Raw genomic sequence first — 23,748 nt, 5'->3', positions numbered from 1 at the left:
TAAAAATAAATTAAAGAAAAAATACTTTGGCTAAGTTGAGAAGTACGTCAGCCCAGTCTATATGATGATAAATAATTTGCAAACATTACTATTCAGTAATAAGAATAAGGAACTTCTTAAAAACATTAGTCATTGTAGAGAGTAGCATAATTTATAAGGACTAAAAACTTGTTTGAGAGAAATCACAGTTTAAGCTCGGATGAACGGGATAGCCAAATGCAAAGGTACAACGACAGTTTGATAACTTGGTTCTAATACTAATAGATAGTGCTACGTCATAGTTACATGAGCCGTTGAATGGCACATTAGTGTAAGTCATGAAATGAGACCAAATAGATTTCCGTGAACCTGAAACCACAATTTATTTGGTAGCAAAGTGACGTGTGATGTATGTTGGCAGCAAACCTTGAGAACGTAACTAATTCATAAGAGAACTTTATAATATTTATGAAATTTTTCTGTCTCCATCCCAATAAATATCTTAAAATATCTCAAATGTGATTTACAATAATTTACCATCCAATGGCTCAGATGTAGTCATAAAATTTATTTTCTATGAATAAATGAACTGTGGTTCTAAGTCATTTTGACAGTAATTTGTTGTTTGACAGTTGCTTAACAGAATTGTTTCGAGTAATACTGAATAATGGATAAAATTTGAATTCGTGGTGTAATGTAATTATTTTTCTTTCTGGAAGGAAAAACAGCGAAGGAAATTCATGAGAGGATTTTATCTATATTGAGTGACTCATGTCCTTCCTATGGAACTGTTCGACGTCAGATAAATGAATTCAAGCATAGCACAACAAGCTTTGAAGATGCACCACGTCCTGGAGCCCCAATATCATCGATTTAGTCCATGATTTGGTTTTAGCCGATAGTTAGCAAACGCCACAAGCATCTCAACTGAGCGGGTTCATTTTATTTTGCGTAATGAACTGCACATGAAAAACTGCGCAAGATAGATGGATGTGATTACTCATTCCAAAGCAGATAAAAAGTTTTGTCGCTGCACAAAATTTGACTAAGCTGCGGCTTGAACTCCTTCGCATCCTTTCTATCCACCAGATCTAGCTCCTTTCAAAACTTTCCTGACAGGACGAAAATTTGATCAAATGAAGGGGTTATACAGAAAGTAAACGAGTATTTTGAAAACCTTGAAGAAATTAATTGCCAGGAAAGAATCGCGAAGTCGGAGAAACGTTGGGGCAAGTGCGTTAAACTTCGAGGGACTATGTCGAAAAATAACGTTTATTATAAAAAAAAAAATATTTAAAAAAAATGCTTGACACAACAAAAACTTGGACAGTTGCTGGTGCCAACGATATATATTGTTCCTATGTAAGGAACAGATTTAAAAACTTTTAAAACATCACAATACTGGGTATATTTCACTTCAATTGGGTACAGCAAAGCCCTTGACAGACGCAGACAGACCCCCAAAAATATTTAAAATGTAATTGGCCCTAGGACCGTCCCTTGTAGCATTCACTTCGAAAGTTTCCAATTTTGGACAGTATATTTTATGTTACATAAATAGCTACATTCCTCATCAAATAATAAGTGATAATTAATAAAACTAATATTTATATAACGTTCTAAATTAGAATATTGACAAATATACTGGAAACATTATATGTAAAAAAAATAAAAAAGAATTTATAAAGTGTATTTTATGAAAATTGTAATTTTTTTAAAAAAATAAATTAGGATTTTTCTGACCCCCCCCCCCAAAAAAAAAAAAAAAAAATCTTGATTAATTATAATCAGTTGGTTTACTCGCGCATCTACTGTAGCGTTTGCAGTGGAATATAAGGAAAACTGTTTAAGTCAGACTAAAGAGGACTGAACTTCCATAATGACAGATTGAAATTTTAACTATGAATTTATATTGTCAAATTGTACAAAACAAGATGCTGAGGTTTCAGTTTAGTCAGCTTTACCTCCTATGTCACATAAATGCACTGCCTTTGGACTAAAGACAGTCTTCATATATATATATATATATATAAAATCCTTTATTATTGTAATTATTATTACACTATTAAATTGTATATGACTAAAAATTTAATTCATATAATTTACCTTGCGAATAAATACTGAAAAATAGAAAAATTCTGGATATCATAGGTGTTATGAACAGACTACTACACATTTTTAATATTTCTTTTATTAATAACAATATTGAAAATATTTCCAACACATACACAACTTATGTTTTCTTAATAGTAGTTTGATATAGATTTACACTTTATAAACTGATGTGTAACGGCACTTGGACGGAATGATTACTTATTGTACTATGTACGAAGGCAGTAGTTACTTTTCAACTGTCTAGTTTAGTCTAAAAGAATTAAATATGCCACTTTCCTTACCGAAAAAAAGGATTATTTCCCATTATATTGAAGAAACAGTTGTAACGGTGGTAGTCACGAATCTTTTAAGCTTTCAAAATACAAAGATATTCAAAGAAAACGTGAATTTCGTTTCATACTTCAAAAACGGGGAAAAAATGCAATCGTCCAAGTTATACTGGAGTTCTCTTTTATTGTTTTTAGCTAATGAATATCTTGGTTTAATTCGAAGTTAGTGATCCAAAATGGGACGTACGTGTGAACAACGCATACGTAGATGTGAAACTACAATCTAAATATTTTACTAACACAAAATTACCAATCGCACGATATTCTTAAATAATCTGATGCGCGTATCATGACAGTGGAATACAGCATTCACTCATAGTTATAGTACAAGCCAAACTTTAAATAACAATAATAATAATAATAATAATCTTATATAGAATCGGCTAAGCACTGGACGTCGAGTGGGTGGAAGTACGTAGTTCTTACCTTGCCGAGAAGAGATGTGAGGAGCATACAAGATGTCTTTAAAAAATTAAAGAAAAAAAGTTTTGCGTCCCGCGATTATGGTCTTTAGGCTAAAGGAGACGGGTGATTAATGAAAGCGAATGATTAGGAGAGGGGAGAATGAGAATGTGGGAGGAAAGAAAAATATCGAGAAAACCATCGTACATGATATTGTCCATCACAAACTTCGCCTGGGATTGAACCAGAGCCCCTAGCATTAGAGGTGGGCTCTCCACCACTGAGCTACCGTAACCCCCAGAAAAAATTTGCATAACATGCACTAGAAAAAAAAAGAAAAATAATTTTATTCGAAAATCCGTCACTTACATGCACTTACGGAATTATGAATGAATATAAACGGTTCTTAAGAGAAGCAATAGAAATAAAATTACGTGATAGTACTTTGAATAGAGAGGAAGATTTGAAATTACGTGAAATTTGAAACATTTTATTCTCACTCAGAAAAAAAGTATAAAAATCGGTTAATATTACAAATTTCAATTCAATTGAAAATTCTAATAAATTTGATTGCTAAATATTGATAGGGGTTTCAAATACTTCCCAAAAACCTATTCTTCCCGTGCGAAGAACGAGCATTTCGACTCGCCTTTTCAACCCTTAACGAGTTTTCGTTACCATTTGGCTACACATTTTTTGATCTTGCCTACTGCGTTTGAAGAGTACTATTTTCAGGTATTGTTCGTTGTGGTTATTTGTGTACATACATTCCGCGATGGTAGAGCAGCTATTGTCCCCTGGTGACAACTCTGGTGAATTTTACGCGGGAAGTAGTCGTCTGTGAATATGTTGTTTTGCAAGCAGTGCCGGAAGCAGACAGAAAAGATAGTGAACCGTTGACGGTTAAAAAAAATCACTTCTTACAAACCACATCCTAACGTATTGTTTACGCACATCAGTTACTGACACTAGTCAACTGAGAACTGAGGAACTGCTACTGTCAAACCACATTTTCTGAATGTCATCATCAAGAACTATTCACACATCACGTCTCGTCACAAAATTATTATTATATTGAAGTCCCGTTTTCCTTGAACATCTTTCGTATATTACATGATGATTCATATAAAATAGTTTACTTGGCATTTAAGTCACGTCCATCATGACAGGAAGTGTATAATTTCTTATGGTTGTTCTTATGAAATAAAATACACTACGTAAACACAAGATACGTACTTAAAATAACAATAAATAACTGAAAATACCCATAAACTTGTGAGATCATATTCTTACATTTTTTTAACAACTCAATAAATACACTCAACAACAAGAATATATTTGTAACTTTAGAGAGCAAATCAGAATGTAACACATGTGGATTTACGTCGTGACTTCTTTATCGCCCGTCACTTCATTGTCCCATTCTGTCAGAAGGTCTGATACCACATCTGTAAACATGATGTCCCATGTCCATGGAATATCTGGCTACAAATATGAAAAAAATCTTGTTATAAATACAGTTGCATAGCAAGCTTATTAATACAAGTTACACACAACTAAAAGATTCTAAAAGAAAAGAAAAAATGTAATGTTTGTTCCGGTACGTAAAGAATAGGTATTTATCAAAGATTTACATCGAAGTAAATCTCCTATAGTTCTACGAGAAATCATTACCCTTTTGATATTATTTATGGACCTTTCACTGCGAGGCGGGGTCTCTACGTCATGCTAAGTTTCCCATATAACTCAAACGTGAAAGACCTTACATTTAAATATACTGTTATGCGCTGACAACTTTCAGCTTTTTCATTCCGATCTAGACACAAATGTGTGTGTTTTAATGTCATCGAGAACTTTGTTTAAGCTATTTTATTAACAGGAAAAATAAAGCCTATCAACTCCGTAGCGTATTTCCAAGAAAGCAAGTTTATCACAATTTAAAAAGTGAGGATTTTTATTTATTTTCTCTTTGAAGAGAAATACAACCTTAAATAGTGATAAGCTGTTAAAAAAAGTTCTTAACATTCTGAGAAGTGAGGACTTCATTTATTTCTCTTACAAGGTACATTCGCGAAATGTCCCCTCGGGATTCGTGTAAAATTGATTGAAATGCAAAGTTGTCCGCAGCCCAATGTGTATTGTACTAATTTTAGCGGCTCATACCAGCAATTTGCATATTTATGGGCTTTAATATATTTGGAATTCAATCTACATTATTATAACGCTCGGATACAAAATTGCTTTTAGTTTCTTTAGATGTAACTGGACATGAATGTGGACATTATATATATGGATCACGTACTGCTTCTCTGGCACATGTTACCCACCCCGGCTGCCATCTTGCATATGTCCACATTCATGTCCAGTTACATCTAAAGAAACTAAAAGCAATTTTGTGTCCGAGCGTTATAGTAGTATATGTTTGAATTTCGGATATATAAGGCATGTACCGAATCAAATCTGCCATTTTTAAATTGATGTAGTACCTTTATTACGAATTGTATAAGTTTATGTTTTACATGTATTGATAGCACGTACACTAGCTTAGAAATTGATATACTTTTCATTGTTTCATGTTGCAAGATACAGATACATCAATGAAAAGAGATCGCCGTCAACGAGTCGTCGACAAATGGCTCCAAAATCCTCGTCGCCCGTGGTTTGCGAAGGGCCTGAAAATACCACACAGAACTGTTCAAACCATACTGACACAGTACATTACGACTCAGTCAATCGAACGACAACCACACAATCGAAATCCTTACGGCCCACGTGACTCTCGACTTAATAAAAGGATCGTGAGTGCCATAAAGAAGAATCGTAGTGCTTCGGTTAGGGATGTTTCCAGGAAGTGCAACACAAGCGTCAGCAGAGATCGAAGCAACGCGAAGGTATGAGGACATACAGAAAACATAAGGTTCCAAGAGTTTCAGAAAATCAGGGCACCGTCATCACATCACGTGCTCGCAAACTCTCTATCTCACGCGAAAATCGCCACATCATTATGGACGACAAAACCTACGTCAAGGCCGACTTTTCAGCGCTTCCTGGCAAACAATTCTATACTGTCTTACCTGGACAACATCTCCCACGATTCAAAACAACTGTCGCAGTGGGGAAATTCGACGAGAAATATCTTGTGTGGCACGCGATCTGCGAGTGCGGAGAAAGGAGTTCAGTTTTTGTCACGAAGGGTATAGTGAACGCACAGGTCTATGTCCAAGAGTGCTTACAGAAGTGACTGCTGCCACTAATTCGAAAGCACGATGTTCCCACTATATTCTGACCTGATCTCATCCCAGCCCACTACACCAAAGCGACAATAGAGTTCATGAAGAACAACGGAATCGAATTTGTCAAAAAAGACATGAACCTACCTAACGCCCCGCAGTGCCGGCCTATCGAGCGTTATTGCGTGCGAGTGAAAGACGTTTTGAGGAAGACAGGTGAGGCTACAAAAAACATTCAGGAGTTTCTGCGAAAGTGGATTGCTGCTGCCAAGACGATCAAGAAAGTGTCTGTCGAAATCCTCACGAAGGGAATCCGCAAGAAGCTGCGCCATGAATACAATCCATGAACTCTTTGCATTGTTTGTTTGAGCATACTTTAAGTCAATATACTTGCTCTCAATAAATGTAAAACAGAAACTTGTACAATGCGTAATAAAGGTACTACATCAATTTAAAAATGGCATATTTAATTCAGTACATGCCTTATATGAAGGCCCATAAATATGCAAATTACCGGTATGGGCCGCTAACATTAGTACAATACACATTATGCTGCGGGAAATTTTGAATTTGAATTAATTTTACACAAATCCTGAGGGGACACTTCGCGAATGTACCTTGTTAGGAATGTTCCACAGGAACTACCCAATAACACAGTTTACCAGTGAAGAGGCCATCACTAAAGATGTCAGGACGTATTGAAGTAGTTTAATTCAGTGGATACAAGGTATTATTTCCTATATTTAAGTTATTGTCTCCCAGCGTTAAGCACACGGGGTTTTTTTAGTTTGAATCTAGGTATTGTCCATATGTATTTGGTACTTTATTTTCCGGTAACTACTGGTCGAAATTTGATGAACATATACTCCATCGTCTAAAGAAGAACTATCGTTATATTTGATAGCCGTGCTTGACCAGGGACAGGCTCTGCTTGGTAACAGAGTCCGTGTTCCACATCTTTGCACGCCGGGAGTTTTTGAGTTCGGTTCACCGAATAGGTTCAGCTTGCTCATTATGTATCCTATAGCAATTATAATTTGCACACACAATTTATTTCATCGCCTACTAGAAGATTTGCAAGCAATGTTAAAAATTTGGTGATCCTTCAACGAAATACAGGACTTGGATGTAAATCTTTGTTAAACATAATATATTCAATTAGCAAAACAGCGATTTTCTGACATGTTAAAAAATCTACCTTCTATAAAGTAGTTTCTCTTTTAATGCATCCTAGGTATATGGATACACACTTCCCGGAAGGAAAGGCTCTTCTCTAACTCTTGCCTATCATACACTAATTAGAGCTGAAAATATCATTTAAATTTATCATGCTGATTGTGAAACGATATTTGAGCTTCCACACCAGTAAAGAGGAGCAGTGCAGCAAATGATGACGTCGCATGGAAGTCAAATTTCTCTGCACCTCTTCAGCGGTTGCTACTTTGTTAGGGGTAATTTTAATGTAATAAACATAGCTCTTACCGTAAAATATAGAAATACGATAACTGTATAAGTTTCGCCCATTGTTATTGAGACAGTGCAAACATTTATTCTGTATCAATGGAAACTTTTAAGTTATTTAGCCCTTCTATAATCTTTATGTTTGTGCTCTTAGATATCCAAATTGAGCGTGAGAAGCTAAGGAGTGCCGGATCTGGGTCAGAGGAAAGGTGAGTGACCGTTCGTACTCACCAGATGGTGTTGTTATTGCGGCGTCTACCCAGCGTTGTGGGGACAAATAGGGAAGTACTTGAAAGAAAGAAGTGGCTAGCATTAACGGCGAAGGAAACTGATGTGGTGCCAACACATTACTCCAAAGGTGTAAGTGCCACAACCCGACTGGTACGCATTGACCCTTGAGGATTGTTACGCCAGGAGTGAAGTTTTCGTTTATATTTGATTATCATGATTCTATTCTAACAAGGAGAAAGCAGACTGAACTTCGGGCCCATCTTTCGCGAGGTAGTAGTGCACATTTAAAGTGTTAATATTACGAACTTGGAAAGCGCAATAACTAGAAACAGCCTAGAAAAAGCGTGTTAAAGTTTTCGACTCGTCATATATACGATACGACGCGTAAAGTTATCAAGTGATGGCGTGGCAGAGTGAGGAGCATTACACCTCAGGTGCAAAAGGTCCCGAGTTCGATTTCCGCTCGAGTCTTTTTTTTTTTTTTTTTGCTTTAACCAATAAAGTAGCCATTTGTAACTGCAAGTAAAATATAAATTCACCATATATTATAAGCATAATACAACAGAAATGTTCAAATCAGTTGTAAAATCTTTCAATGTTCCATGTTAACTAACAACAAAATGTAACCTATTCCGTAAATATATTGATATAATAAATTATATTATGGTTACCACAGTCGTTATGTAAAAATGTTCTTGGAGCTTCATGTATATCTGGGGACAGTGTTCGGATTGCAAGGGGGATGAGGGCGAAATCCCCTTTGGTTCAATATATTTATGGAATAGGTTACATTTTGTTGCTAGTTAACATGAAACATTGCAGAGTTTTACAACTGATTTGAACATCTCTATTGTTTTATGCATTATAAACATATGGTGAATTTATATTTTACTTGTAGTTACAAATACACGTAGTTTACTTTGTTGGTTAAAGCAAAAAACAAAAAAAATTAAAAAAAATGATTCGAGCGGAAATTGAACACGGGACTCTTTGCAAGTGAGGTGTAGATGTTCCTCACTCTGCTACGCTGCGACTTGATAACTTAACGCGTCGTATCATATATGTGGCGAGTCGGAAACATTAAGACGCTTTTTCTAGGCTGTTTCTGGCTATTGCGCTTTCCCAGTTAGTAATATTAACACTTTAAATGTGCATTACTACCTCGCGAAAGATGACCCCGAAGTTCATTTACTAAAGTCTATTTTCTCCTTGTGAGGACAACTTTTGGTGGTTATCCAGCCTTGTGAGGAGATGGGCAGAACTATTTGAATTAAAAGCTAGAGAGCCAAGAACAACGGCAACGGGAACCAATGCTATATCACTCAACTAAAAGATGTACGAATGATAATTCCGTGCATGACCACATCAATCGAAGATAATATTGTGGAAGCGAGGCAATCTAATATAGTGTCTAACTTGCAGATCACATACGAGTCAATTTGATGTAAGTAACTAGGAACTGTTAAAACACAGCATCACTAACCTCCTTTATTTCTGATTCCGGTGACATGCATTTAGTCAGCAACCTCAGGTTGATATCATCTAAAGTGGCAAACGCTGCATGTTTAAAGAGATCGGTATCTAATTCTTTGTAAGTTGCTACTCGATTGACAGCAACACTGAAAAGTAAATAAATAAGCAAATACAGTATATTTAATCAATTAAACACAATGATATTACAATAATCTCAAAGAAAACGATATTTTGCTGATGTTTTACCAAAGAAAATATTATTAGCTGAATAATACTCTTTGTAGCTTTGGAACTACTTATAAGCTAAATAAAAATAAACTCTGACCAAAGCAAACATTTAATATTACTAAACTGTAAGTTTGCTTTGGTCACATTTCATTTTTATTTAGCTTATATATTTCCTAAACTACTCAGTATAGGAAATCCATGTCAAAACTTTTAAGGACAAGTATCCTAAGGACCAGTGAAAAAAAAATCTCGGAGTAGAATTTGTGAAAACTCTGTCTTACCTAGTCTAGGAAGAATATCTGTACAAAATTCCAACCTCCTAGGTCGAAGGGATCAGAAATCTGATGAGAAGCGAGAAAGTATTATGCACTCTTTCAATCATCTTACGTGACAAGTTTCACAAAGTGTCTTACTTGCAGTCTAGAATCTTGGGAGAACATTTGTGCAAAATTCCAATTCCCTACACCCAAAGATTTCGGACGTTTGACGAAAGATGGGAAAAAGACCACATCCACAGTTTAGGGTTCACAGAGATCATTTGAACATTTTCCTACGCCTGTTAAGTTTCAATCTCCTTGCACTCTTTTCCCTTTTGGTGTCGAATTTCACAAAATTTTATCTTATCCACAGCTATCCATTCAGGAAAATTTAAACAAAAGGTCTAGTTCCTCGGTCCAGCTATTTCTGAAATATGGTGTACGACAGAAATAGGTCCAAGCATCCTTTTTTGCCTTCGGGGTTGAATTGCTCAAGACAAACGGAAGGCCCTTAAACGGTGAAAAAATATTCTGGACTCCTCTCCCTTTTAAGGATCGAATTTCGGAAATCTCTGTCGTTTCCACAGCTCAGTTCAAGAACCTTTGTACAAAACTTCAAAATATGACTTCTAATGGTTTCGGAGATCTAATGATGAGTGGATCAGAGAATGAGTCAATGGATTTATTCTCTCATATACAGGATGGGCTATTTTTCTTGATACGCTCTTCTCAATTTTACACTATTGGATATAAAACACTGAAATTCTGTACCATGCAAATATCGACAAGGGAGCATTGTTCGACATACACTGTAATATAATCTCATTAATAGTGTTGCCAACCCAACATAAAGTTGTATATTTTTCAAACGGCAGTACGTCAAATTATTACATATTTCAAATCTACACACACACACACACACACACATATATATATATATACTTGTTATGCAGTGTTGCAAACTAAGGGCAGTACAGTATCAAACATCGAAACAAACAAATTTTTGGAGGATTCAGTACAGTTAACCAAGGTGGTTCGAGAGAGCACGTGGTGTAGTGATGGCGCAGTTGCTACTACATTGTATATATATATATATATATATATATATATATATATCCTGAAAGGATGAGACTAAGTGTTTCAATGCCCCAGTCGAGTCAGTCTAGCATTTGCTATTGGAGTAATTAACATTTACTATGTTTCGTCAAATCGTACTATCCTCTTAGGTTTGTATTTGCATTCCTCTCAAAAGACAACAATATACTCTCATAAAATCTGTGAACCGAAAAGGTATATTTTAAACTCTAGTACGAACAAAAGCAATGGTTTAAATTTATTCACAATTGTTGAAATTTTGACGACGAATAAAGTTGGTGGAAAACGGTACACATTAAGAATACGAGAGCTACTATTCAGAAAATTTACGAGTAAAATTTAATACTTCACAAATAAAAGTAACTTCTAAGGTAAAATGAGCATATGACACACATTAATTAATATATATCAAAAACTAACCTACATAATGTTCCTTTTTAAAATAATTTTTGCCGATATTTCCAGTACATCCCACGGGTACTCTTCTATACTGTTGAGAATATTCTCAAGCCTTAACACCGAAGAAGAGTACCCCTAGGATGTACTGGAAATATCAGCAAGAATTCTTTTAAAAAGAAACATTATCCAGGTTAGTTTTTGAAATAACTTCCAAGGTATCACAATATTGTGAGCGGTGATTGTATTCAATGAGAAAAAGCGGAAAGGCTATTACTCACCGCAAAAAATATGTAGCAGAATTTTCTTCTACATGCAACAGGTAGCACTTTCGGAAGATGCAACTTCCTTCTTCATCCTGTGGTACCTTCCTTCATGCTTTTTATCCTTTTTGAAGTCTACCACAGCCTGAAGAAGGAAGTTGTATCTTCCGAAAGCGCTACCTGTTGCATGTAGAAAAAAATTCTGCTTCATATTTTTGCGGTGAGTAATAGCCTTTGTAACGTACCGTTACACTTTTCAAAAAAAAATATTCTTTGTTGCTGTTTGTATTATGTATTTAAAACACTAAGGAAATTAACTACTGTTAATTTACATTATCAAGACTTACAAGGAAAAAAAATAAAATGTAAAAAGATTTCCTTTCTCCCGTGCGACCTTACGGTCGAGGTTTCTTTCTCCCGTGCGACCTTACGGTCGAGTTAGGATTACTAGTGGTGACCTTTGTTTCTTTGCGCATGACCGCAGCTGACTTCTCCAAGCTCCCACCTTTGTGTGGTAACTTGGAAGGAAGCTGCCCTGTGGATCGGATCATGACTAGGGATTGCTGTGCTCGTTACGAATTTTGTACTTGTTGGATTGCTTGTGACCTCGCTTTGTGTGCTTGCATGTTTCTATGTGGTCTCGCTTTCCATGCTTGTCAAAATGGAGTTGCAGTGAAATAGGAATCCAGTCAGTTGATAAAGATTATTGGATTTTTCGACGAAATATTATTATTATTTGAAGAACAGTGCAAAACAAGAATAATTTGTGCTATGAGGAGTGAAGTGTTGTTCGAGTTAATATATTACGTATTGGAATTCTGAGAAGTATGCAATTTTTCGTGTGCTTCTGTTAATTGCTGTTGGTTTGTTATAGCAGCTGTTGCCTTAGAGTGGTTTGACGAAATATTTTTATTTTGTTTTTTTGCGAGTGATGTGTAAAAATATATTTTTTTAAATTAGTAATGGAACTGTATGCATGAGAGGTATCAATTTCCTTTCCCTCTTGGGATATTAAGTGGATCTGATTTCGGACTCCGGTGGTCCCCAGGCCTGGTGATTTCTCTTTATGCTATTTTCTCCTCATAAAAATGAAAATTATTCTTGTTTGCATGGAGTGGTCCAAAGTCAATTGAAGCCAGGAATTATTCCAGAGAGGTAATATATTACTAAGGAAAAAATGAGGTGAGTGTTAAAACTTTGTACTAAGTTAGTTCCTGTTTAAGTCCAATGTTTGTGACGTCTTGTGTGGGTTGTGTAATTGCCTCCAAAATAGAGAGTAATTGGCTTGCTTAATTCTCAAAGAATAAGGATTCATTACGGTTGTCCCTGTTCCAACTGAAAATCCAGGGGAAGCGAGGTGGAGGGTTTGGACCCAAAACCTCAGTTATATGAATGTTGTCTTTTTCAGGTTTGGTCACCAGAATCTGCGATTTCAAAAATTATTTTCTTGGAATTATTACGCGTGAAGTTAAATAATATTTTTTGATTAAAAATAATTAGAGAGGAAATAACTTGCTTGGAAATTAATATCCGAGTCTCAGGCATCGGAATAATAAGTAATATAATTATTGAAAAGGATATTTTTTCTGGATTTAAGGAAGTTATTAATTTATTTGTTGGATTATTAGCTCCTTTAATAATTTCTTGACTAGATCAGAGAGTACAAACACAGGAAGGAAATCTTTACTAAAAAATGGTAGAAATAAATTAAACTTGATAGTTCGGAAGCTTTAATAGGTAAAAATTAGGTCTGAAGAAGGAAGAGGTCCTGGACTGGCCTCCGACGACTGTAAACTGAATCTGGAATTTTGTACCTTTAATGAGAGAGGTCCTGGATTGGCCTTTGTGTGCATTGTATCCAATGATAATTGAAATTTCATCCAAGAAGGAATTGACATAATTATTTCAATACAATTATTTTTTTTTAAAATTAAATATTTTTTTTTGACTACCAGGAAGAAGAATATTTTTTTGAATCTGTATTATTAATTGTAAATAAAATTATAAATCTGATTTGTTGTGTTTCTTATTGAATTTATACTGCTTTATTGTGATTTTGCCATATTGCCAAACCTCTGGATTTTCATTCCACCAGTAATTCTTGAGCATGTATCTGGTCCGCGCAAAGCCCTTTCTGTTGGCTAGATCGTCCGACGTATTTCCCGCGTTGCAGTGATTGGGCCTGGATAGGGGCGTTACATCTGTGGCTTCCTTCCAAGTTCCAAAACAACTTTTGTGTTGTTCCAAGTTATTAAAACAACTTTTGTATTGTTCCAAATTCTCAAAACAACTTTTGTGTTGTTCCAAGTTTAAAAAAAAAAAATAACTTTGTGTTGTTTAAGTCTGGTAATATGAATATAGAGTTTAATTATACTACGCGTCTAATTTGTGGTTAATATAGTTATTAGCGTTGTCATAATAAATTTTGAATTTAATATTAACTTTTTTCGATATATGAAAATTTTTTAATGTGTTATTGAGTATCTTTCGTCATCAGTTGAAAAAAAAAAGAAGCTTGTAATAAATTTTCATTATTAGCAAAGGTAAGCAAGGAAGGTGTTTGTTAGGTTGATTCCATTTGATCTTATGTTTGGTTCGACTGTAGTGTCAGTAGTTAGTGGGTACATTTGTGATGATAATTGGTTGTTAAATGTTTGAAGTGATATTTATTTATTTATTATTGAATATCATGTGTAGCCCAAGGGATTATGTATCTATTGACATTCCTGAACAGAATTCAGAATTTGTAACCCTCGGCCGTACCGGTTTTATGGACCTTGAGACTAGGTCTGACTGTGGTCAGGTGAATATGTCTTTGACTCCACCCATTTTTGATAGCTTTGCTAGAAGACGCTCATCAACCTTGAATGTTGATTTAGAATCTGGAGTGAGCCCTCAGAATTTTGCTAATAATTTTAGTAGATTAGCTAATGTCGGTAGTGTAAATGAAACTGCTCGTGATCACAGACAGGTAAATTTTAGTGAGCCCTTTGATAATTCAGGACAATTAGGTCGTTGTGTTCCATCTGAATTTAGATCGTCAGAGGCTAATAGATTATCATCGCCATCTGGTTATCTAAATTTAAGAGATTATTATAAGCGAGTTTCTTTGATGAGAAATTTAACACCTAGGTTAAGTCATAATAATAGGCATTTATATTACACTAGAGAACCTCCGTTACGGGGTGATGTAAATGCAGGGTTGCCAAATCTTGGTAATATTAATGAAGACTCGCATTTCGAACATAATCTTTTGTTGAAATATACCTTTAAGAGAACGAACGACTTTCTTGAATGTAAATTTAAGGATGTCAAGTTAACCGATGGTAGCGATAGCGTACTTGTATTTGACATTTTGTCCAAAATTGAAGAGACTTTACTAGACACTAGTTACTCTCTTAATATGATTCTGTCATTGTTAATTGGAAAGTGTCAAGGAGCTTTTTTGAAAGAAATATTATTTGCCTTAAATAATCAAATGAGTTGGAGTGAATTAAGAGGCAGGCTTGTGGGTCTGTTTATTACCCCAGTTTGTTTACATCAATTTATTTCTGAGAAAATATATAGGCGTCAGCGATTGTCAGAATCGGTTTATCAGTATGTCAAATCAGTATTTATTGCTATGAATATTTTGCAATTCGGGGGAAATGAGTACGACATGGTTAATGTAATGATTAGTGGGATGAACCCAAATCATAAATTTAAAATGTTAAATAATTATGTTCCAGTGTCTAGGTTAGAGTTATTGGAAATTGCTGAAAGGCATGATTTAGAATTTAGAAATCAGACGGAATATAATAAGGAGATGGGCATTTCTAGAAGGAAATCGAATTTAGTAATGTTTAACCAAAATCCTGATGTTAGTTATTCCAAAAATTTTGAAAAATCTGGAAAACATAATACTAATGTACATTTGGATCAACCTAATTCATTTGATGTTCAGAGTCAGATGAAAGTTAAGTCTCAGGCTCGAGGAATATACAAGGATCGTTTTGAAAAGTCTGATTATTCAAAGAAAATTAAAAATTCAGCAGTAACCATTCCATGTGAGATGTCTGACACTGTGGCTTCTTTTGTAGTTGGGAGGATTCATGGACGCTTGTCCGATATTTGTATTGATGGTGGCTCAAGCTTTAATATAATACGTTTAGACTTGGTTCAAGCTTGTGGGTTGGAGAGATTTATTAAATCTACTCCAGAGAAGTTGGTTAATGCACCATCAGGACTTAATTTTTATACGAACATGGAAATTCTAGTGAACGTAAATCTCTCAGGTCATTTTGAGAGGGTATGGTTTAAAGTGGTTAAAGAGTTACCCTGTTCGTGTTTACTGGGTACACCGTTTTTGAGATCGACGAATTCGGTTATTGACTACTTTAGGAATTGCTTGAATTTGCGTGGTGGACTAAAAAGATTGAAGTTAAACTACAAGAGATTGGTTCAACCAAACGGTAAGTTAAAAGATATAAAAAACGTTGAGGACCAAAAATCTTTTGGGGATTCACCTGCTGAAAAGGCGGATTTAGGAGTTTTATCTGGATTCATGGCGTCATTATTTATATGCGAGGATGGGTTTGTTTCTAGGTATAGTCATGCAGCGGTTCAATGTGAATTGGACTATCGGGACATTGAATTAAGGATGCTTGAAATAAGTGCACCGAGTGTAATGCAGTTAAAGGAACTTAGATCTTTGATTGATTCTGAAGTCAAGGCTGATCTACCTGAGAATTCAATTGAGGTGAGATGTGAAGGAGCTCTTCGAAGTAGTGGTGATCAAAGGCTACCTATTAAGACAGATGACTTAGGAGTTCAAGAACCAAGATGTTCGGAAACTGATGGACTAATCCGAAGAATAGATTGTGGATCAGTAATTGATAATTCAGGAAATTATGGAGGTGGTGCAATTGAAATGTCCTTGGAAGGTGTCAACAAGAAACAAACAAAATTAAAGACAATGAAACCATCCAAGGTTAAGGAGTCCAGTTCGACAGACAGAGTGAATCTACCATGTGTGGTTGGACTGACATCATCTAATAGTTTAGCTATTGACAACAAGGAAGGATCTTTGGGTTGCGGCAACAACTTAAATTCTAAGGAGAAGATTGAAGATGGAAAGACTGTTGAAGATGCAAATAAACCTAAATCAAGAAAGAAGCATCGGAAGACACGTGATTCCCGGAAGAAGGTCATTAATGTATCGGAAATCAAATTGGTGAATTGTGCAGAAGATCTTAAGAGGAGTGATGGATTAGCCGCTAGAACAAAACAACGTTGTGCATCCAAGAGTGAAAGTGATTCAGTGGCGTCGGATATCGACCTGGATCAAGCTGAGAACTTTCATAAACTTATTAAACGAAACAAGAAGTACATTGATGAGGATATTAGACAATCTAGTGAAGGAAAGGATCAGACCCCTGTACAGGTGAAAGACCATAAACATATACAGGTGAAAAACCAAATTATTGAAAATGATTCTTGGAAATTCACCGAGCCGGAGATCATGGCTTTCATTGATTCTTTGAAGGAGAGGTATAAGGATGTAATAACTGACAAAGTTGGGTGTATTAAGAATTTTGTTGCTAGATTATATTTGAAAGAACACAAGCCATTTAAAGATACACCTTTTCCGATACCAAAGGGCAAAGAACGAATTTTCTATGAACAAATTCAGGAGTTACTAGACGAGGGTATAATTGAGGAAGTTGATCATTCAAATTTCGCTAGTAGTTGTTTTTTGGTGCGAAACAAGAATAATACGCATAGAATTGTAGGAAATTACATTAGGGCGAATTCACTTATTGTTAATGATGTTTTTCCTTCACCTAATTTAGAGGAATGTCTCACGGGGCTTGCAGATAAGACCGTATACACTAAAATTGACTTGCGCCGAGCATATTTCCAGTGCTTACTGGATAAAGAGTCAAGGGATATAACTACCATAGTTACTCCTAAAGGCTGTTATCGTTATACGCGGTTACCAGTCGGGATAAAGACAGGTAGTAATATTTTGTCTCGGGCTATGGAGAAGGTACTTGGTGACATGATAAATGATGGTGTAAAATTATTTTTTGATGATGTTTTAATAGCGTCACGTAGTTTATCAGAACACATGATTCTAGTGGAAAAGGTATTACAAAGATTTAAAGAATTCAACATTACGGTGTCACCTGATAAATGTCATTTCTTTTGTAAAAAGATAAACTATTTGGGTTATCTAATTGAGGGAGATCAAATGGAAATCGACCTTAGTAGAGTTTCTGCGATTCGTAACATCCCTCCACCAAGAAATAGAAGAGGGTTGATGAAAATTTTAGGTTTATTCAACTACTATTCAAAATTCGCGTCCGAATTCCAGGAGTTAATGGGGCCATTAAGTGCACTGAAATCACCAAAGGTAAAATTTGAATGGAAACAAGAGCATCAGAGAATTCTTGATAAATTGAAGAACATATTGATAGATAATGTTGTTTTAAAAATTCCGGACTTAAACAAGCGCTTTGTTGTCAACGTCGACGGATCAGGGAAAAGTGTAGCTGGATGCGTGTCACAAGAAAACGATAAAGGGAACTTGGTACCTGTCGCCTATTTCAGTAAACGCCTGTCAGAGGCTGACAGGCATAGAAGCATTTACGAAATCGAGTTCATCAGTCTTGTGAAAACGATATCCAGGTACAAGCATTATCTTGTAAATGAATTTGAAGTCCTGACCGATAACAAAGCTTTGACATGGATCCTGGGAAATAGTAAGAGACTTTTGAAATACGGGCCTTTGGTTGAAACCCTATGCCAATTTTCATTTAAAGTCAAACATGTTAGGTCAGCCGACAATACCGTAGCAGATTTCTTAACGAGGATGTACGATCCATTCGAATTCAATATTATTGATGGACCTGTTGGCCTGGCTGTGTTCAAAGGAAATATGAGAGCTGCGAACCAGTGGAAATTACCAATAGTGGAGAATTCGTTGGACGAACTACAAAGGGAGGATGAAGAACTGAAGATGATTATTGAGAAGATTGAAAAAGGAGAACAAGTAGTAGGGTATCATTTGAATAATAAGATTCTTATGAAAAGGACAAAATCTGCCCTTAATCCATTTAAAATAGTAATTCCCAAAAGATTACGAAGAGTTCTCATAGAATATCACCACAATGATAATCTGGTGGGTGGACATTCTGGAACATACAGAACGTTAAGAAAACTGATGCGAAAATTCACGTGGGAGAAGATGAAGGAAGAAGTTAAAGAGTTTGTTTCAACATGTGACGTTTGCCAGAAGATGAAGGAATCAAACAGGCGTAAGATGGGTTATTTAGCTTCTGAATATAGTAATCGTGTAAATGCACACTGGATGTATGATATAGTAGGAGCTCTTCCCAATTCAAATGGTTTCAGGTACATATTAATTGGTGTAGACAATGCTAGTAGATATGTTGTAATTGAAAAATTACGAAATATCTCTTCAAATTTGGTAGCCAATAAATTGATGGACATATTCAGCCGAATTGGGGTTCCGGAAGCCATTTCGACTGATAACGCATCCATTTTTGTATCTGAGACCTTCAAGAGATTTTTATTTGGTCTAGGAATCAAACACATTCGTTTGAGCCCGTATCACCCTGGGGGAAATGTAGCGGAGCGCTTCATCAAAACCTTGAAGGCTGCGTTACGCTCTTATATATCTGGAAACCAAAAACTCTGGTCAAATTTCATTCCACGATTGCAATTCACCCTAAACATCAGTGAGCATGAAGGATTGAAGATGTCGCCATTCGAAATATTTTATGGACGTCCGTACACAACACCGTTAGAAAATCGATGGGACATTATAGATTCTGATTTTGGTGGTAGAAGTTCAGCAGAAATGTGGAAACAGGCAATGGAAAATTTAGAGAAGAGTTGGCAAAAACGTCGAATGCTAATGATGCGTCGGAGAAATCCAGTCACGTTGAATGTTGGAGACAAGGTTCTGGTGAAGTCCCATGCGAAATCATCTCTAAAAGATAAATTTACAAAATCTCTGGCTGAAAAATGGGTAGGTCCCTTTGTTATTAGAAGATTTTTGACTCCCAATACCATTTTGTTATCGGATGAAGCAGATGCAGCAGAAACCTACCGTAGATCTCACGTATCGGAAGTTAAGATCTATAGATCTCGAAGATCTTAAAGTAGTTTTTTGAATTATATTGTCTAGGTTGACTCCTTGCTTATCCTTTGAAGAGAATAGATATTGATAGTCTTAATCAGATAATTGTTATTTGTAAATTTTCCATGTTTGCTAAATGTTATTTTGTCATATTCTATTATTGCTAAGTGTCAATTGTAAATATATTTGATTAAATTATTATTTTAATTACTATGGCCATAGTAATCAAAATTTTATTTATTTAGTGAAGTGAAAGTCATTCATATTAATCAAATTATATAGGTTGGATATAGTAAAAATCAGATTTAATATGAATTTAATATTGATAAAATAATTGAATAATAAATTGTGTATAATTAAAACTTGAACGAGTTATATATTTTAAAATGTGTGTCAATATGTAAATATGTATAATTATAATGTTTCTTTTATGTTTCGTAGCTTGCCAGAGGAGGAGTGATTTGACGAAAAATTCCGGAGTCAGAATTTTTCTTTTTCCTGGCCGCCGAGTTTGTAACGTACCGTTACACTTTTCAAAAAAAAATATTCTTTGTTGCTGTTTGTATTATGTATTTAAAACACTAAGGAAATTAACTACTGTTAATTTACATTATCAAGACTTACAAGGAAAAAAAATAAAATGTAAAAAGATTTCCTTTCTCCCGTGCGACCTTACGGTCGAGGTTTCTTTCTCCCGTGCGACCTTACGGTCGAGTTAGGATTACTAGTGGTGACCTTTGTTTCTTTGCGCATGACCGCAGCTGACTTCTCCAAGCTCCCACCTTTGTGTGGTAACTTGGAAGGAAGCTGCCCTGTGGATCGGATCATGACTAGGGATTGCTGTGCTCGTTACGAATTTTGTACTTGTTGGATTGCTTGTGACCTCGCTTTGTGTGCTTGCATGTTTCTATGTGGTCTCGCTTTCCATGCTTGTCAAAATGGAGTTGCAGTGAAATAGGAATCCAGTCAGTTGATAAAGATTATTGGATTTTTCGACGAAATATTATTATTATTTGAAGAACAGTGCAAAACAAGAATAATTTGTGCTATGAGGAGTGAAGTGTTGTTCGAGTTAATATATTACGTATTGGAATTCTGAGAAGTATGCAATTTTTCGTGTGCTTCTGTTAATTGCTGTTGGTTTGTTATAGCAGCTGTTGCCTTAGAGTGGTTTGACGAAATATTTTTATTTTGTTTTTTTGCGAGTGATGTGTAAAAATATATTTTTTTAAATTAGTAATGGAACTGTATGCATGAGAGGTATCAATTTCCTTTCCCTCTTGGGATATTAAGTGGATCTGATTTCGGACTCCGGTGGTCCCCAGGCCTGGTGATTTCTCTTTATGCTATTTTCTCCTCATAAAAATGAAAATTATTCTTGTTTGCATGGAGTGGTCCAAAGTCAATTGAAGCCAGGAATTATTCCAGCCGCTTTTTCTCAAATTCTAAGGTACTTATCACCTCTAAGTGATAAGTAATGTAAGCGCCATTAACATGTAATCCACCATACGAAGAAGCAATCATACTAACTCCCTAACTTGCAGATTGACGAACTGTAGGCGCAAAGAAAATAGTAGAAATATGTTTTTTTCAAAGGAAAAGTCATTACTTTTAGAGTAATGCTAATTCTACTTGTGCATTTACACTTTTTATGCCTACTTTTTACAATATGGATGTACAATTATAATATTTGCAACATAAAAAAGAAAAACACTAGACTTGGAACCATATGTATGTTGAAAATTTTCACTCAACCAATTTCTGATTGGTGGACATGGACTTATATTCCCTATTAACTTAGACATTTCGGCTAATGACAGACAATAAGCAAGCACCCAATTATGAATAGTTCGGCATACATTTTAAACAACTATTAAACCGTAATTCTATTCACGTTTGCAATATTATATATGATGTCGATACTACTGAATCAAAATTTCCAAGATTATTTTAAATCAATATCCAATGATAAACACGATGATTATACTTTAAAACTTAATATAACCTCAAAATGCACGATATCAGAGGAGAAATTCCACAAGGCATGTGAACTCGCTGATCTTGCTTTTAGTGCTTCTCATATATGAAATATTTTTTTAACATATTACTTGTCTATTGCTATTTCTATCTTTTAATTAAAAATAAAAGTTCATAGAAAATATTTCAAAAGAAATACAAGCATTCCTTTTACACTAATGTTCTACAATCTGGAAATTAACACTAACTATCTTCGCTTTATATTTAAGTCCTTGGTCAGTGTTGTTTAAAAAGGAAAATGGAGATTATCATGGCAACAAAAAGGGTGTGACATTGCAATATTTCAATCCCTAATCTAATACTTAAAAAGAAGTACAAATGTACAAAATACTTACGATGGAGCCTGTGCTATTTGTGTGGCCAGGTCTTCTTCCTGCACTTCCTCTAAGTCAGGTATCACAGGAATATCTGAAATACGGTAAGATTAATCATATATTTAATTTTCCATTCCAACTTAACCACATTTACTTGTGAAAATGGTTTTGTGCATTGTTTCCAAGAAATTTCCTTTGTCAGCAGATAGAACAAAGAGCCTGACGGTAAATGTTAGCATATAATATACCTAACACATTATCAAGGGTGCATTGGTCGTAGTGCGAAATGTTAACCTACCTGCTACCCATTCCATCCTTTCCTACATTTAATTCCTTGTTTTGAAAAATACTGAAGACGTATTTTTTTCTATCTTTTAAAAGGGATATATAATTTTATGAGGTCACTTCTACGGAGATAGTAAGCTATTGTAAAATAAATTATGACCCAGAACAAATGCAAAACTTGGCTCTGGATCACACGTAAAGTTTTAAATACGTTACAAATTAATGAACTCATTAAGACTAAAACTGAATAAAGTGACAACGCAAAAATTAACAATATTTATCCACCAAAAAATATAATAGGAATAATTACATCAATACATATAAGATGAGCAAGACACATACTTCACAATTACAACAATTATGTGGTCGTTTTGTAATCGTTTACTCGTAGCCGAATTGGCATTCAAATATGGATTCAGTGATAGCATAAAACTTTACTATTTTAACCCAAACTTACTACATACACTTGGTAACGCTGGCGGAAAAGACTGCGAAACTATGGAATCTTCAGCTATTATATTGTGATTATACACTCTTTATTCACTATCGGCTCTGACGGTACCCAATTACGGATTTGGATTCGCCTAATTTTAGTCCCAGATTACTCACTTTAAATCCGCATTTCTTTCGATCTCTTGCATTATACAGTGGAAACTGTCTGAACTGACTACCACTGATGCCATACAAAATGTCCAACTTAGAAATAATAATAGCACATTGTTATATATACACATTCACGTTATATATATATGGCTACCCGCTTTCTCTGAAACAACACGTATTCTTATTCATAGATGAAATTTAAAAGATTGTTTATGGAAATGAATTGACAAATAATTAAATCATTAATTAACTAAAACTTACCACATAATACGCTGTAATATAAAACATTCAGGTAAATAAGTTTTACGACGTACTACAAGATAAATTTTAATTAATTAAATGTGACTCTTCTTTCCCAATTGATTTTTTTTTCTCGAGCTAACTTTTTACTTGTGCAATATGGCGAAAATTGCACTTTAAAAAAGAGGTAGGTAGCAGCACTCGTGAAACAAGGCTCTACATGGCTTCGAAGATATGCAGATGGTGTCTAAGTTACAAACATGACTCAGTTAATACGCTTTATTATATATGAAATGCTGAGTCATATCTACTATATAATCGGCTACACACTGAGGATGCCACTGTCGACTCCGACGAAAGCAATAGCTTCACAGCTGCGACGCATGGTATCACTATTATCAAAGTAAAAGTAAATAGCCCAGAGTTGCAGTTTCCTTTTATTCCAACAGAGGTGCCGCGACCACAGATAAGTTCTAAATTATTCCTATTTCTTGTCCCAACAAATGAATAGTTACGGGACCATGCAGTTCAGTGATAAAATGCTTAGCTCTGATATATGGGGTGTTCCTGGTTTGATCCTAGTTCTCGTAAGTGAGCTTTGTGGTGGACAAACACCGTGTCCGGAGATTTCTCGGAGTTCTCCAGTTTCTTTCCATTTTCTTCA

The 23,748-nt window shown here is 35.2% G+C and overlaps 1 protein-coding gene across 1 annotated transcript in view; it reads right to left on the bottom strand.

Moving 5' to 3' along the window:
- Positions 1-2,154: 2,154 nt before the first annotated feature.
- The window catches only part of IFT43 (intraflagellar transport 43), a 44,723-nt gene continuing 23,129 nt past the window's right edge, over positions 2,155-23,748 (bottom strand). Inside the window, exons 6-8 of the mRNA XM_081758614.1 lie at positions 21,978-22,050; positions 9,231-9,366; positions 2,155-4,310 (exon numbers count right to left, since the gene is read on the bottom strand). Coding sequence (XP_081614740.1) covers positions 4,206-4,310; positions 9,231-9,366; positions 21,978-22,050 — 314 coding nt within the window. The 3' untranslated portion in view covers positions 2,155-4,205. The remainder of the gene's footprint in view (positions 4,311-9,230; positions 9,367-21,977; positions 22,051-23,748) is intronic.

The sequence above is a fragment of the Thermobia domestica genome, chromosome 5 (assembly GCF_964235325.1).
Source record: "Thermobia domestica chromosome 5, izTheDome1.hap1.1, whole genome shotgun sequence".
In the NCBI taxonomy this organism is placed as follows: Eukaryota; Metazoa; Arthropoda; class Insecta; order Zygentoma; family Lepismatidae; genus Thermobia; species Thermobia domestica.
This window is presented reverse-complemented; position numbering and strand designations above follow the sequence as displayed.